Source organism: Ictidomys tridecemlineatus, chromosome 1 (genome assembly GCF_052094955.1).
Source record: "Ictidomys tridecemlineatus isolate mIctTri1 chromosome 1, mIctTri1.hap1, whole genome shotgun sequence".
Lineage (NCBI taxonomy): Eukaryota > Metazoa > Chordata > Mammalia > Rodentia > Sciuridae > Ictidomys > Ictidomys tridecemlineatus.
Window position 1 is genome coordinate 127,147,678 of NC_135477.1, and position 16,758 is coordinate 127,164,435.

A 16,758-nucleotide genomic window follows, 5' to 3' on the forward strand; every position below is an offset into this window, starting at 1 on the left:
TCAGGTACCTTGCACAACTTCTCAATACCTTATTTCCTTGTCTTTGATGTGGTGATACTAACAGGACCTGACAACCAGGGTTGTTGGGAGGATTAAATGAGTTAATCCTTCCACTCGTGGGCCAAAGCAAGTGTCCCTTAAGGAATGGCTCTAGGTCTTACTGCTGATCACAGTTTCTGACCAGGTGAGAGTCTGTGTTACTACCCAAAGCCCCAGTTAGTTCAATTTAGCCCAGAGCAGAGACATTGGCATTTTTCCATTCAATCAGCAACAGATCCCTTTTGTATGGATATGACTTTCTGGTTTGCCTGTGCAGCCCAGTGCTTTGAAAAAAAAAAAAAAAAAAAAAAAAAACCACCAAAAATAGCTTGCAGATGCCCAGTGGTTGTATAATGCAAACCAGTGACTACTTGTGGTGGATGCAGATCAGTAGAAAGGCTCCAGGAACTTGATGATTGAGCTGGCGACCCTCAAGCTGCATTTCATTCCATGCAGACAAGATTCTGGAGGCGCCTTAGTGCAGGTGAATGCAGTCTCCCATCTGAAGCACCCAGAGGCCCTACCCAGGAGGGGCTGCTCTGTGCCTGGGGTTCTACTCTGCAGAGCATCACTTGAGATGGAATCTGGGAGTGCTCTGAGTTGAAGAGGGGTCGGCTCCTCCTACACTCCTTCCTACCCCTTCACGCCTTTGCTGACCACTTCAGCTCTCCCTTGACCTCAGCCCTGACCCCTTTGATGTCATTCCCTCCAGAACTGCAGGTTCTTCCACACTTCAACAACGTGACTATCTTTGGAAGGTTATATCACCTTCCAACTTCACCCAAAAGGGTTTCCAGGGTTGTAGAGATTTGCAGTTCAGAGGCTTTTTTTTTTTTTTTTAACTAAAAAGGAGACGGAACTGAGAGAAGGTTGGGATGGTGGGGGTAGGGAGGAGGTTGAAAAAACAAACCAAGGAACAAAAATAGACTTTGTTCTGAAATCCCCTGGCTGCTGCTGAAGAAATCCGTCTTGCCAGCACATCTCTCCAGTGACCAGCATTTACAAAGTTTCACAAACAGTGCTGATCATTCTGGCCTGCTCACACTGCGTAAATGATTTTCCAATCCTTCAAACATGATCAGTCAGTGGCTTAACTTCTCTGAGCCTCAGCTTCTTTACCCGTGCAATACAATGCCAACTACCTAGAGCAGCAGCAAGGATAACTGAGGTAATCTATGCAGTTAGTACAGACTCAGGTGTGTAAGCTTTCCAAAGCACCCAGAATTGGTAAAGAGACAGACTTCTCAGGAACACCTTGTACAATTAGAATCCCGATCACAAACTTATACATTATTTCAATGGGCAACAAAAATGTTACTAGACACCAGGGAGTTTCTGGGGGTTGATAATGTTCTCAATCACCACCTGTGTGCTTCTTGAACAAGTGTATCCAATTTGTGAAAAGCAATGGCATCCTTATGACGGGAACAATTTTCTGTATCTGTTGATTACATTTCAATTTTTAAAAAAAGCTCTAGAAGCAATGTGCAATGGAATGGCATCTTTTCTGGTTCTGATTCTTTCTTTTACCTCTTGTATAGTTTGGAACAACAACAGGAACAGGATTTGCTTCACTGACATGAAGAGCTTTAAATTCATTCCAGGTACCTGTCCCTGGTTGCTGTCCCAAAGCCAAGTTGCTGTCAGCCATATGGGCAGCCTCAGCTCTATGCCCCATGCCAGCAGGTAAGTTATGGACATCCCAGAGAAATGTGATCAGTCACTAGTCACTAGTTACTGGCTCTTCAGCTGCTAAACATAGGTGCACATCATCATTTATTTTATATGTGGGAAACTTCCATACCAGGATATAATCATAACCTTATGCAAATCAATGGGCATGGTCCCTGTGAAAAACTCACGGGCAAAATTTTGCAAGACTCAAAACACAAAATGAAATAAAGAGTAAGTACAAATGTCTCCAAGATTCACAATGATTAAGAAAGAAATTAGAAACTTAACATTCCTACTGAAAATCCAGAGGACACCGCAACTTGTATTATCTTTAGAGAGATTAAGGGGTCAAAAGGAAGTATCTCCTTTACATTCCTTTCTAATTTTCTCACAGCCCTTGAGCCAGGGTCAGTCCAAAGTGGTCTTTGAAAGAGATGTTCCAATACTGCTGTCTGGTATTTATAAATTCTCACCACCTTTCAGCAATATTTACTCCTACCCTGGATATACGTGTGGCTCAGGAAAACAGATCAAACAGAAACACTTCAAAATCAAAGGAGTGGCAGACCATGGCTAGGTGGCCAGGACTGTGATAAGAGGAGTCTCCCAGAAGATGCTGGTAAAAAAGAGAGCCCCCACTGCTACTGTGTCTGTCTCCCCTTCCCCAACCCCTAGGCCTCCAGCCCTATAACGTACCTCCTCGGGTCTGCTCAGAACATGTCCTTCTGGGCCAGTTATCCCAATTTCCAACATCCGGGTTTGCTCCTAGAGTGAGAAAAAAAGTTTTAAAGTTCTTCAACGAGTTTAGCTAAGATTTGAAAAAAAAAAATACACTTGTATGTTCTGATCAAAAAATGTGCTTGAGAAGAAAAAACGTCTCTGAAACAAATATATTAATTCTATATTTAGAATTACAATATAGGGTAGAGTCTTAACTAAAAAGTGGGGAGGAAAATTTAAGCGTGGTTTCCTTTTATTAGGAGGAAGACAGTGAGTCTATTAAAGGGCCCTCTTTTTGTCTGCATTAAGCATCAGAAGTCACATCAAATCACTTACTTGTCATCTATTTCAGCTGCCTCTGAGCATACGCTTGCTTAACTTGTTGGTTTGTTCATTCATGCACTTTAAACCCTTTTATTAAACAAAATGGGCTGAGTATCAGCTTCATGCTAGGCTCTGGGTTAAGCACTTGAATTAAAGTGATATAGCCTCTGACTTCACGGAGTTTACAGGTTAGTGCTGCATTCCCCAAAGTATGGTTCACCCACCACCTACATCACAATCACCTGAGATGCTTTTGTAGTGATGAGGATTTCTGGCCCTATTCTGGCCTTCAGATCAGAAGATGCAAGGCTGAATCCTAGCAATCTACAGTTAACAAAACCCTCTCAGTTTTTATGCTTTAACACCATGGCTTAAATTAATGGATTCAGAATTTAACCAGACAAAATAATGCCTCTAGATAGCATTACTTAAATTAGTGTTTTGGTTCAAATTCTATTTAACTACGTTGTGGATACTGCAGAACTGCCTGCCCCTCGTGGTTGATTGCTAAATTTCTCTGACTTCTGGCCAGCTTTCACAAAGAAGCAGGTGGCTGGGCAGTGAACACACACAGGGGCTAATTGGAACTGGCAGAAACCCTAAGCCACTACATCCACAGTTTTGCTGGCATTCACTCTGAAATAACTGGTTCCTAAGAACTTCTGCTCCAGCAAGTCTAGCCTAATGGCCTGGGAGTATCCTGGTATTGAAGGGGAAATGGTAAATGGAGCAAGCCTTGTCTCAGTTTGCAACTATGGGATCTAGAAGAAAGAATTCTGACCACCTGGAAAAGAACTCCTCTTGTTTTTTTTTATGGAATAAAAAGGAAAATGCAAACGCAGGTACTAAAAACCAATATAAAAAGGGAAGAACAAAGAAACCCAACAAGGTCAGAAACTGATTTTTTCCTGGTGAAGCACCTCCACTTTTCATTCTTGCAGTTTTCATTGGTTGAGTCTGGACTGAATAATATTTCTTCCAAACTCTTATGGGTATTCATTCTGAATTGCCCCCAAGTAATTAAAGGTGAAGGCTCACAGCCAGAGCATTTTGGGAATTACATGACACTCGCTTTCTGCATGGTACAGGTATGCAAGGATGATGCAGAAGGTGAAGCTAGCTCAAGCAGTCATTTCCAGATACATTCACCAGGGATACATCTTCAACATACAATTTCCTGAACCCTACTACTGAACTACTCAATCAGAATCTCTGGAATCCATAAAACCTAGTGATTCTAATGTATTGCTCATGTTGGGAAGCCCTACTCTAAAATCCATGGTTCTCCTACAGCTGCAAGATTAGAGATGGCAACATGAAGACCCATCAATGGTACCTGACATTGGGGTCCAGGGCAGTGAGGCATTCATCAGTTACAACCAAATATCAGATGTGGTCATGGAACCATTGTGGCTTGTGCCAGTGAGAAAAGGAGCCCATTCTTCATCCTCCCTCTCCAAGGCATGGCACATAGTAGGCCTCTCAGACTATCTGCCAACTTGAAAATTTGAAACTTGCCCTTGTTGGTACCCAGAGGAAAAGACTTCTCGCTCTTAAGTCACTTGCAGAAATGCAGCAAGAAACTCAGTATAGCAGCTGTCTCCATTTAGACAATGTGATAAAATCTTTCAGCTCAAGCTGAATTTAATAAACACACACAAAGAAACTCATCCAAATGGAAAAATGCCCTTATTCCTTTCCTGACTGAGAACAGATCTCCCCAAGGTAGGAGAAGAGTAGGGGTGTAGGGGGACCAGAGAAACAAACGTCTGCCCTGAGAGGCCACAAGGGGAAAGGAGCTGAGACGAGGGTCTGAGGGCTGGAGTCCCTTTGCCTCTACTGAGGCTGGAATGAAGGAGCCAGGAGTTTGGATTCCAGCTGGGGGGCGGGCTGGGACCTCTAGGACTAGCAGTCCTGACGGAGCCTCCCCCGGGAGCAAGGGGGAGGGCCCTCTATGGAAAATGATTTCACTATGTCTGAGTATGTGGGGGGTGCACTGCTAGGGGCCTAATTAGTCTCCTTGGTCATAAGTGAGAGGAAACTGCACAGTTGGCTCCTCTCCCCTACAAGCGAGAGCATTCAGAGTCTGAAATCACAACAGCTGGAGCCCTGCACTGCAGGGGCACTGTGTCCGCAGGGGGCCTGAGACTGGGCTTGAGAAGCAAGGTACCCCAGATACACCATCTCTGGGTAAAGATGCCCCCTGAGGCAAATCACTTTAGAGGTTGACATCTATTTTTCCTAGTTATCTCCTGTGATCTTTGAGCCAATCCCTCTGAGCCTCAATGCTCTTGTCTATGAAACAGGGAGGATAGTAGCATCTTTGGAGGGCTGGAAGAAAACTACATCAAAAACCCTACAGCACTCTCAGTGCCTGGCACACAGTAGAAAGTGTTCACCAAACGGCATCTGCTAGGAAGCTAATGGGTCTGAGATGAAGGTCTGCCTAGGCATGGCTCCACACCACTGCCAGTCACATTCACCAAGTCCCAGACATCTGAAATGAAGGCACAGCCTGGTACTTGTGAGTATGGAATGCATCTGCTTTGACTCACTTTTATAGACCAGTGCCTGATGCAAAGTCCTCAGGACACACTCTTTCAAAGAATGAATTATGGTTCTCACTGGTGCTAGCCTGTAGACTAACTGAGAGAGCTCCCTCTTCTATCTTGGTTGTTTCCTCCTAGCAGAGGCCAATGCTGAATGTTCCTGAGATAAAGCAAATCCTACCTAGGACACATCTGTTCATCTATTCCATTAAGCAACCCAGGAGATGGAATGGGAGTGGCTCTCTGCTTCCTTATAAATGGTCAATTGGGCCTTGGGGCCTCTGCTTTCATCACTCTTTCCTTGGTTTTTCAGTGTGATTTCTAGGAAATGCATGAGATGTCTGATTCCCCCAAGACCTAAATTTTATTATCTAAGGCAGCAGGTTCACCAGACTTGGATTGGATTCCTGGCTTCTGAGAAATGCTGCCTTAGGGTTTTTCTTTAGGACAGAGAATGTTCCACAGCTTTGACTCATTTTCAGGAGAGAATCAGCACTGCCTTCCCATTAAATGGCCCAAATTGAAAGCCTCTTCTTTCAAAATTCCCATTCTGATTCTCCAGGAGGGCCAGATGGCTTCCTGTTGTACAGCATCTTGTAGTTTCTCTGTGTTTGTCTTCATCCCCCCTCCTTTCACCTTTTGTGTAGACTGTAAGATTCTTCGGGGCAAGTTCTGCCATTAGTAACCCGCTTGTGATGGAGCCTTGCACATGCTGAGAGCTGAAGCAATGCTGAACAAATATGAAAACAAATGGAAGCAGACCCAAAAAGCAACGCCCAAACAGAAAGCATGCCCCAGAGAGCAACGGGGTTACCTGGGCAATGATATCTCCATTCTCAGCATGGACTTGAGCAATGGCTCCCAGTTCTCCCAGGCAGGTGAAGATCTCATAGAGCTGAAATAGAAATGAATCTTTGTCCCCTTCACGGCCACTTTGAGCAACTTCACATAAAGACTAATTACTAAAGCCAGAGCTAAAATAAATGGAATAAACCAGAAGATATCAGGAACTAGGAAAACAGACTAAAATATGCATGAGCAAAGAGGAGTGTAGTCCAAAGAAACTCTCTTGGAGGTCCTATCTAAATGCAGAACCTGTCGTGACTCCTGGAGAGGCAGGACAAACATGTGACGAAGTGCTGCGGGCCCCTCTCCTCTGCCTCTGACACACATTTTTAATGGAATCACTTCCTATGGAGCTGAGACACAGCTTTAGAATCTTTCTCAACAAGGGCTCCCGAAAGGCATTAACAGCCCTGTCACAGCTAAGACAAAACATGAAACCTTTATCACTGAACGACTCAAGACAGACCTACCTTCACCTTTTAACCAGGAGGCATGGGAATTAATTTCTTACATTTCCTGTGATACTGGAGATTGGTCTAACACCAACACATGACATGACTTTCTAGGGACACAGTCAGAGGCAAGCTGGTACAATTACTCCAAATGGCAGGAGGCAAAGAGCCCCTGATCTTGTAGGCAAAGAGCCCCACATTTCCACTGAATTTATAAGGGATCATTCTATAGATGGAGATTTAGGCATGCCCTTCCTCTTTGCCTTCAAGAAAGCTGCTCCCAGTGGAAATCTAGCTCTCTGTCTTGCCACAGGCACCCTGCCCATTACCTTATTTTAAATGCAGGATGGACTGCAAGGACTTCAAGAAGCATGCTTGCCTGCCCAGCAGTCTCCCACAGTGACCACAGTGACTCATGTTAGAAGGGCCAAGGTCAACAGCAACACTATGAAATTTGTCAAAATACCCCAAACCACATAGCAAATGTGTTGTTACCTCTGTGTTGGACACTTGATATAAATCCTTATAGGCCATGTAAACCATGAAGGAGTTAACCCCTGCAAGAGAAGAAGGGAAAACGGGAGTCATTATCACAACCGCCCTTCATCTTTACTCCCACTCTGTCACCCTTGGGACCCAAGCACATTACTCAGGTGCTTGTCCAATATAAAGCAGATACTTGGAATCCTCCAAGAACGTTCTACTATACCCGCTCCTTTCCTATAAAAATCAGTAGTTCCTAAATGATGTCAAAGCAGAATGGTCTCTTCTTCTGCCCTACTTTTCACCTTCCACCTCCAGCACAGCAGCCCCCAAGACATTGCCCCCAAGCAGCAGACATCATGGAGAATTAGTCTAGCACAGTAGCTATGATCACTCACTGGAGTGAGTGGATCCACCACATATTTCAGTGAGTTGAGAGTACTTAACTCCCTGGGATGTGATTTCCTCATCCATAAAATGGAAAAATAACAATATCCTATTTCATAAGGTGGCTGTGCACATTGACATGTGTTGTTACCTCTGTGTTGGACACTTGATACTAAACAGTGGTTGACAATGGTTGATAAAACATTGAAGGAGAGTTCTGAGCACCTATTTTGACAGAATGCTGGTCTCCATAGTGGGTCTCCTGGGATATGTTTATCTCACTATAAATGAATGCTTTCTCCACCACCATGCCTGTGCAGGGTGTGGTGTCCAAGAGGAGAACGAAGGAAACAAAATTAAACTCTTTAAAACCTGCTTCTAAGATGCCAGCAGGCATAGGAATCTTTTCTGTTAACAAATTTGTACTTCTGATTATATCTATAGATACTGTTTTCTGTAAAAAAAAAAACAAAAACAGAAAAACTACTTTTGCTTTCCATTCTCTACAGTTTATTTAAAGAGTAAAGTTCAAATTCAAATCTGGATATGTCAACCTAATAATACTCCTTATGATTTTATAACAAAAAGATATTTGCCCTACATGCAGTTTTAAGAATTGTTCTTCAGCCAAGTATGGCACACACCTGTAAACCCAGCAGCTCAGGAGGCTGAGGCAGGAGGACTGCAAGTTCAAAGTCAGCCTCAGCAATTTAGCTAGGCCCTAAGCAACTTAACAAGACCTTGTCTCAAAATAAAAAATAAAAATGGCCTGGGAACGTGGCTGAGTGGTTAAGCACTGCTGGGTTTAATCTCTGGTATCAGAAGAAGAAAGAGAGGGAGAGAGAGCTCAATCCCAACTTTGGGGACTAGAAGAGCTAATAGAGACAGAAAGCAAGTTTTTAATACCTAAGTCATAAGAGTTATAAGGAAAGAGCTATTTAATTTTCACCCAAAATAAATAGGTGGGACTTGGGAATAGGGGATCATTTTGAGGAAAGGAAGACAATTTTGGTCTTTAACCATTAAGGCCATCTCAGCCCACAGTGTTCCAGGCCAAAAATGGATTATAATTTGAGAACATCCCTACCCAGAGTGGTTCAAGTCAGGGCAGTTTTCCCCAACACTACCCTTCCCGAAAGCCTCTATGTCACCCATGCAGTGACCCGACCCTATGTGGTTGTTAAAACCACTCAACTTTCTACCCCTGTTGAGATACCCTGAGTAAAAGAAGACACAGAGAGAAGGGAGGGAGCTAATGTCACTTTTTGTGTCCCCAAGGGTTGGGTAGGGCTTGGAGGTAAGGAGATGGATAGAAAGAACAGCTCATCTTTTGAGGGTTCATCATTTCCCCTCAACCCGGGCACACACTCTTTGCTGAGCTCCTAGCATTGTCTAGACAACCAATATGATAACCGTGCTTGCATCTGGAGACATGTGTTCTGTTGCTCTGCTTGGGATGGCTTCCTTTTGCATTGGATGCTCAGCAGGGGCACCTGCACTTCCCTAAATCCTTTGGGCTGCTTCACAGTGCAGAGCACATGGTACATAGGTGTGCATGTGTCGGGTATGTAGGTACATGTGTTGAAGAGCTAAAGACCAAATCATAGAAAGAAGTAGAGAACAGAAGACTCTAATAACATAATAGGACCTAAATCATGTCCTCATTGAGAGAACACACACATACACACACACACAATTTTCATATCCTATGTTCCTAGCCTATGTACCAACATATCTTTGCTCCTTTCCTTAGGATGCAATTATCTAACAGTAATGGTTTATGACTCTGGATTCAAAATGATAGAGGCTAAAAAAAATTCCTAATTTCATATTTGCTAACCATGTGACCTTCTGTAGGGTAAGTGAAACTCTCTTTAGATTTTTCCCCAGAGGGGAACAGCATTGACTTTGGATAGATCTATTGCTTACTAACTCTGTGATCTTAGGCACTTATTCTGACCCTGAGCATCTTCATCTGCAAAGCAGGAGTAATGATCTCCAGCTCATGAGGATCCTGTGGGAAGTAAGATTGAGTAACAAAGTGCCTGGAACAAAGTGGAACTCCTACGTCCAGTACTTATGTGTAATGTTCAAGACTCCAAGCAAGAAGTGACTCAATTGGGTGGACAATGAGGGATGGAGAGGCAGGAGAAGCCAAGGGAAGAGGGAGAAGGGCATGCTGGGGCTGACCTTTGTCCTTGATGAGGTTCTGCACTTCCTGCTTGACGCTGTCGTTCCAGTGGGTGATGTCCACATGCAGGGCATAGTCACAGCAGCTTTTCCCATCAGCCCACTCACGCCACTTCTCATAGGCCTCCGTCAGGCCAGACTCAGGCTCCGGCACCACGTGGTCAACTGGATGATAGAGACCCAGATGGTGACTTAGACAGGGGTCCGCTCCCCCTACCAGGCCTGTGCCTGCTTGATTAACTATGACATTAAACTTAGAAAGTGTTTCCTGGTAGCTCCACAATGCTGAAGAGTTAAATATCTCTTAGTTATGGGATTTGGGACAAATTACTAGTTTCTCTAAACCTCTGTTTTCTCTCCTCGAAACAGGTGACAAGGTGGACAACAGGATGTAATGGTATCTTCCATCTCATTAAATGGTAAAAGTCATGTAAAGTGCTTTACTTGATGCCGGTAAGTGCTCAGTAAATGTTAGCCAGCAATGAATGCCCACTAGGTGCTGTTATTACAGGGCCCAGTCACTGTTGATAAAATTGGGCTCTCTTCCCAGGGTGGGAGGAAGCTCTTTAAAGCTACACCAGGTACAAGAAACCAAGGTGCTTCTGTTTACTGATGCAAAAAGGGATGGCATCAGGTAAGTGAAACTGAGGCCCAAAGATCTCATTTACATGTGGATTTTCTGGTAAGAATTCAGTTTTTTGTGGTCCAAAACTACTCTTTCCCCTGCAACAATTAATAATTTTAAAAAAAATCACCACATCTACAATTGGTGGGGATAATGTGAAAGTTCCTCTCTCATATTCCCCCCTCCCCTGGGCAGCGGAGATAACATGTGAATTGGTACAACTCTCCTGAGAACAATTTTGAAATATATATAAAAAATATGGACATCTTCCATACCTTGATTCAATAATTATTCCCATGCTTAAGAGTTATTCCTATGGAAATAAGTGTGGCTTATTTATTATTATGTATGCAAAATTTCAGTTTCAAGGATTGTGCTGATATATTTATATAAGTGAAAAACCTGAAAATAATTCAAGCCTTTAATAATAGGGAAGTTTGTTTAAATACATAAATCAATGGTTAGGCATCCGTTTTTAAATATTGTGGTAGGGAAAAAATAAAGAGTGGAAAGATATTCAGGATATATAATTTAGTGAAAATGTCAGGCTAAAATACAGTACAAATATGATGATTATTGTTGTTAACTGGGGAAAATGTGTGTAGACAGCCAACTCTTAACAGTGATATGGGATCATAAGGTTTCTTACTTATTTATCTATTTATTTTGCATATTTAGGATTTCTAAGTTACCTGTGAGGGACACAAAAGCTTTCTGTGGCTCCTGCTCTGCTTTACCCTTGTCACCAGATCTTGGCTTCACCCTTTCCTAACACAAAAGTTCAAGCAGGATGTGCATCTCAGGCTGGCTGAGCAGGTCCCACTGTGCGCCCACATGGCAGAAAGCCAAGCCAAAATCACTCACTTTCTCTGCCTTGTGTCAAAGGCAGCCTGAGTGCACTTATCGGAAAGCAAATGCATGCAGCGACATTGCTAATGTCTGGAGCAACACCAGGGCTTTCATGGGCAGCAACAGCCAAGAAGTCAGCTGCTTTCCCCTGGGACTGGAGAAATGCTTTCATCTCCCTGGATTGCACCTTTTATGGCCTTGATGCAGTTTTCCTAGGCTTCCACACCCAACTAGCTAAAGCTGAACCCTGCTAGTACTCCTGCCAAAAGAGGTGCATGAGCAGTGGGTGATTCTAGGGCTCAGGCTGTTCCCTACTCAGGGTTGGATGTATATGATGTTAAAATAAACAGTGCTCTGGTTGACCAAGTTTGGAGCCAGTGCCGAAATAGAGCCAGATTCATTGAGATTGCTTTAGGACAGGAAGGACTGCTCTGGAATGCTATGGGTTCGGTAATCCAATGGCATGCAACTGCCTAGGCTTCTTTGGAATCGCAAGTTACCAGAAACAAAACAAAACAAAACCAAAAAACAAAACACAAGGAAAACCACTCTCACAGCTTTGCTTCATCTTAAAGACACAAATTGGTCAGAATACAGCACAGATGAAATAGCACTAAATCCACTGAAGCCCACTATTTCCCCAAGAACTGCAAGTCTGAACTATCATTCTCTCTGTGAATTATCATTCTCTTAGCTGCATTTATGATCATGAGCTTCATGACTGTCCTCTACACAGCTACAGTGAGCTGCCAATTTCCTTCGACCAACCTGCTTTTCTCAGCTCCTATAAGGTAAAAAGTCTTGAAATAAGCATACCAGACATCATCAGGGAGCACTTTGGTTGGTACAGTTGTAAAGCACACACCTTGGGGCATCAGGAATGTGCAAAATCTGAAGACTTACTGATCATGGTGGTGCCTCCTGCTAAGGCAGCCTTTGTCCCTTGGAAGAAGTCATCCACCGTGGTCATTCCCTTGTACGGCATCTGGAAGTGAGTGTGGACGTCGATGCCTCCAGGGATCACCATCTTCCCATTGGCTTCGATGGTCTTCACTCCTCCAGGGACAATCAGATTGTCTCCAATTTGCCTGGTGAGACAGTGAAACAACCAGCAATTTAAAAGACCAGACAAACATAGAATTTTAAACATTGTAATATATTTGTTGAAGTAGTCTTTGCAAATGACTCACAAGTCTAGCAATTTTTAAACAATGATAGCTATATATACAGAAAACATGTGTTTTTATTGACATGAAATGATCTGTTATGGGACTATGTGTCCTGGTTTTGGACCATAACCTCAGTGGTTTGACAGTGTCTAGAATATAGTGTGTGTAATGAACATTTTTGAAAAAATAAGCATGTTCCTTTTGTTCTTCATTTAAGGGTGAAGAATAATTTTGGAAAGGCTAGAAGAAGTGTAAACTACTAGATTGTTATGAAAGACAGAAGAAGATAATGAATCATTTAAAGGACAGGTGTGGGAACTTTGTTACATTCTAAGCAGGTCATCTGTGCTCCTAACAAAAGGACTCTGCCTGGGTCATTTTCCACCTCTGTCCTCACTGCCAATCCAGATCTTTCCCTGGTGATTCACCAACCACAGCCGGTAGTAGATTTGTAGGGGATAAAGTAAAAAATTTGGATGCCTCTAGCACCAGCTGCTGTTGTGTGGTTAGCATCTCTGTAGAAGCTTCAAGCCAAGGTTGGTGATTATGACAACCTCCCCAAGACACAGCTTGGTCTGGAGAGCTTCAGAGCAATGGGGACTCAGGTGTGGAGTAAGCTGACCAGCATCTCAAAGGCACACCTCACCAGGAAAGTGACAATAGCAACTGCTCCCTGCACATTGTTCCTTACAGACTACCCAAGGTTGGTTGATTTCACACCCTGGATTTAGACAGCAGGTCAAAACTGTCCAGGTAAAACCCAGATGCATAGCCTCGACATCATCACTGGACATCTCCTACCTTGGATATATAAGTACGGGTGGCTTGAGTACTTTTCCTTTCTGTACACAGGCAGCTAGAAAGACTCTCTCCTGGGGTAGTAAGAAGTCCAACACTGGCCTGACAGACTTTCGAGTTCTGCATCTAAAGTATTTCTGACATCTCTAAGAGTTCAATTTTACCACATCACCATGGGTCATTCCAAAGCTACCACAATTCAAAACACACTGTGGAAAAAATGCAGACTCTGATCCTAACTCTACTCTAGACCAGATAATGGTTAGTTCTGGTCCCATTTTTCTTCCTCATCAGTTTTCCTCTGGGAGAAACTGAGAATCAAGGGGATAAAGAACTGTTTGGCCTGTGTGTGTGTGTGTGTGTGTGTGTGTGTGTGTGTGTGTGTGCATGCACACATGCATTTATATTTTCACCATTTTGACATTCAGCATTACACCAAATCTGAAACAGGAATGCCTTCTCCTTTTTTCTCCACCATCCTGATCAATGTCACATAATTCTTGGAAGTTTCAGCATCCATTTCCTCCTCTTCAAGTTTCTTTTGACAGCCAGTCTGATAATGAAGAGTGTGACCGTACTCTGGATGGAGGCTACCTGGTTTCCCATTTGCGGGTTACTTGTCAGCACTGTGACCATGGGCAACTTAGCCTCACCATGCCTCAATTATTTCATCTGATAATGTAATGTGTCCTCCATAGAGTTATGTACATTAAATGTTAGTTTCTGTTGAGCCTATACAAGACTAAAGGCATATTACAATTCAATAATCACCAGCTGCTATAACTAACTAATGTCCAGCCCCCTCCCTCCTCTGAATTTCATCTATTTTTCTAATTTAATGCTTGATAGTATTAAATTAGTAAAATAAAATAAGCTATTACCTCATGGTGTTAGGTTCTCTGTATGTATGTGTGTGTGTGTGTGTGTGTGTGTGTGTGTGTATATATATAAATATCTCAGTTTCCCTAAAAGACTATAAGTTTCCTGGGGAAGAAAGCATGATGACTAGTGACTTAGACAGCTGCCTTGCTCATAGTAAGTATTCCATAAATATTCAGACAGGCAAACAATTTTGCGACAATTAAAGAGATTATTTCTATCCTTATACTTGGTGAGCTAGAAGGTTGTCGGAGATATACAAACTTTCAGGATTGGATAAAGATCACGTTCACCCAACCTTCTCTCTATCACAGAACAAACAACTGATGGTCAATTCCTTCTGTAATATCCTCAACATGTGGCTTTGCAGTCTTTCTAATAAACATGGAAAAAAGATTCATTCTATGTATTCAGTTCTGCTTGTGGATGCCTAAAATAACATGTGAAGATCTTAGGTTCAACTGCAAAAAAAGCTGTGTGGTCAATTAGTGATGACTGTCATGAGTGCTGAAATGAGAAGGAGGCATTAGGTACTAAATTTTTTTTCTATCTCTGAAAGTCTCTAAGTGAGGGAGTGCATACCTCCAACAATATAATTTTTTAGTCATAGAAAAATATGTACTCAATTTTGGTTTCTATTTTCAAGAAATTGTTGCATTACACTGTGGTTTGCCTATTATTTCCACTTCTCTTCTAACATAGAAGAGTAAAAATGTGAATTTGCAAGGAAACTATGAATGAATATCTTTGTATTTGTTCATCCATTCACATTCATTCATCCAGCCATTCAATGTATTTCACAGATGTGCTGACCTTTTGCAACTTATTTACTTTCTGTGTGTCTCTTTCTCCTTATCTGAGAAAAGAGGGTGACAATATAATTTCTCCACAGTGCTGCTGGCAGACTGAATGAGATAGAATGGAAAACATCTAACACAGTGTTTGGCACATAGTAAAAGGTAGCTATAAAAGGTAGCTCTAACCAAATCTGTAATGTGCTAAAGCACTGGACTAAGTGTCAGGGCTACAGAGATGAGCAAGATATGATCCTTGCTCTAAGGGGACCTATGACAGAATTGCTGTGATTGATAAAAGCACAGAATGTTTTGAGAACACAGAAAGGGAAGCTTAAGCTTCCCTCCCTCAGCTTAGGCTTGGGATTTGATAAGAACATCTATCTCCCTACAGAAAACTATATCTGAGCTAATTTTTCAAAGATAAATAAGAGGTCTGGTCTCATATAATCACAATCTTAAACTAACCAATAAAGTTGAATAATATAAAAATAAAACTGAATGAGATCACAGGTAGCTAAGAAGATGGATTGGATACTCCAGTTTTATAAAATATCTTATCAGTGTGATTGGTGTAACTTGTGGTACATGATTAAAGACCTAAAAAACAAGACTGCAAAAATCAAATCCTTCTTTGAGGTTCAAAAATAAGGAACTTATGCATAAAAATTAACTGGTATGCACTTATAGGTACCTAAGAGCCAACTATTTTTAAAGAAATTATACCTCCCTGATGAATCTATTTGGAAATCATGCTTGAAATCCATGTTCAATCTGTGCCCTGATATTCTAAGCCCTACCCCTTTGTCAAACTTCAACTTAAATACACTTTCTAGCACTGAGAGGCCAGTGCTTGGGAGTGATACTGGCCAAATTATATTCTTACATTGAGTACATGCATGAATATGTAATATCAAATCCTACCATACGTATACCTACAACGCACCAATAAAAATCTGGAGAAAATAAATAAATACACTATCCCCCAAACCTTACCTATAAATGGATATCTTTCTGTGTACTTCTCTTATCCTGATTTCAACTTCTTTGATACCTTTTACTCAAGGCCAAGATATTTTTAGGGTGCTTTTTAAAGACTTTATTTTTCTTAGGTTTAAAGCAATAGTGATGCCTTCAGAAACTATGAGCAATACACACACACCACTTTCCCATGACCCATAGAGTGCCAATCAATACAGCTTGTACAAAGCAGTCTTGAGAAATATCCTGTTGATCAAACTTAGATTTTTCACTTCATTAATGCAATACAAACTTCTTTCTAGGCCTCCATGAAGAGAGTAAGTTTAAAAAGAAAGAGAAAAGTTCTATATACATACTTTATTAAGCCATCCTCCATGTAAATGTCAGCATAGAAGGACTGATCATCATTGACGATTCGGCCTCCCTTGATAAGGAGACGGTCACTCTAGAAAAGAAAGAAAACATGAGTTATTGTCACAGTTCTTCAGAGGAAAGTGGTCTGCCAAGTTTTTCCCCATTTGTTGTTCTGGAAATCTGGCAGGAATGTTTTTAATAAAGACATCTCATGTGCCCAAGACACTCAACGTCTGAGCTGGGTGTATTTGTAGGGGATTCACACTTTTTTGTTTGTACCCAATTCAAATTATTATGGAGTTTCACGTCTTGCTTCTGCAATCTATCATGGTCACAGGCTTCTAAAAGTATTTATAATGACACAAGGACACGTTCAGCTCATATTATGTTTAAAATTCAGGATATTCATATATGTATGTACACAAGCACACAAGTTGTGATGTATAAGGAAATCACTAAATAGAAACAGAATATCTATATTGTTTGACTCAGGGTGAATAAATCATGCAGGATTCACATTTATTTCATCATATTCAGTATCGCTCACAATTTCTGAAGGCATCCTTATTGTTTTAAACCTAAGAAAAATAAAAATCTTTCACTTAGATGAAATTTGGGTAAGTGATCCAACTGGAAACAATGAAA

The 16,758-nt window shown here is 41.8% G+C and overlaps 1 protein-coding gene across 2 annotated transcripts in view; it reads right to left on the reverse strand.

Annotated features, from left to right (window-relative positions):
* The window catches only part of Dpysl3 (dihydropyrimidinase like 3), a 103,140-nt gene that overhangs the window by 12,520 nt on the left and 73,862 nt on the right, over positions 1–16,758 (reverse strand). For both annotated transcript variants that reach the window (XM_005324199.4, XM_078047353.1), the window contains exons 2-7: positions 16,116–16,204; positions 12,042–12,226; positions 9,665–9,829; positions 7,100–7,161; positions 6,121–6,201; positions 2,410–2,478 (exon numbers count right to left, since the gene is read on the reverse strand). In XM_005324199.4, the coding sequence (XP_005324256.2) occupies positions 2,410–2,478; positions 6,121–6,201; positions 7,100–7,161; positions 9,665–9,829; positions 12,042–12,226; positions 16,116–16,204 (651 nt within the window). The remainder of the gene's footprint in view (positions 1–2,409; positions 2,479–6,120; positions 6,202–7,099; positions 7,162–9,664; positions 9,830–12,041; positions 12,227–16,115; positions 16,205–16,758) is intronic.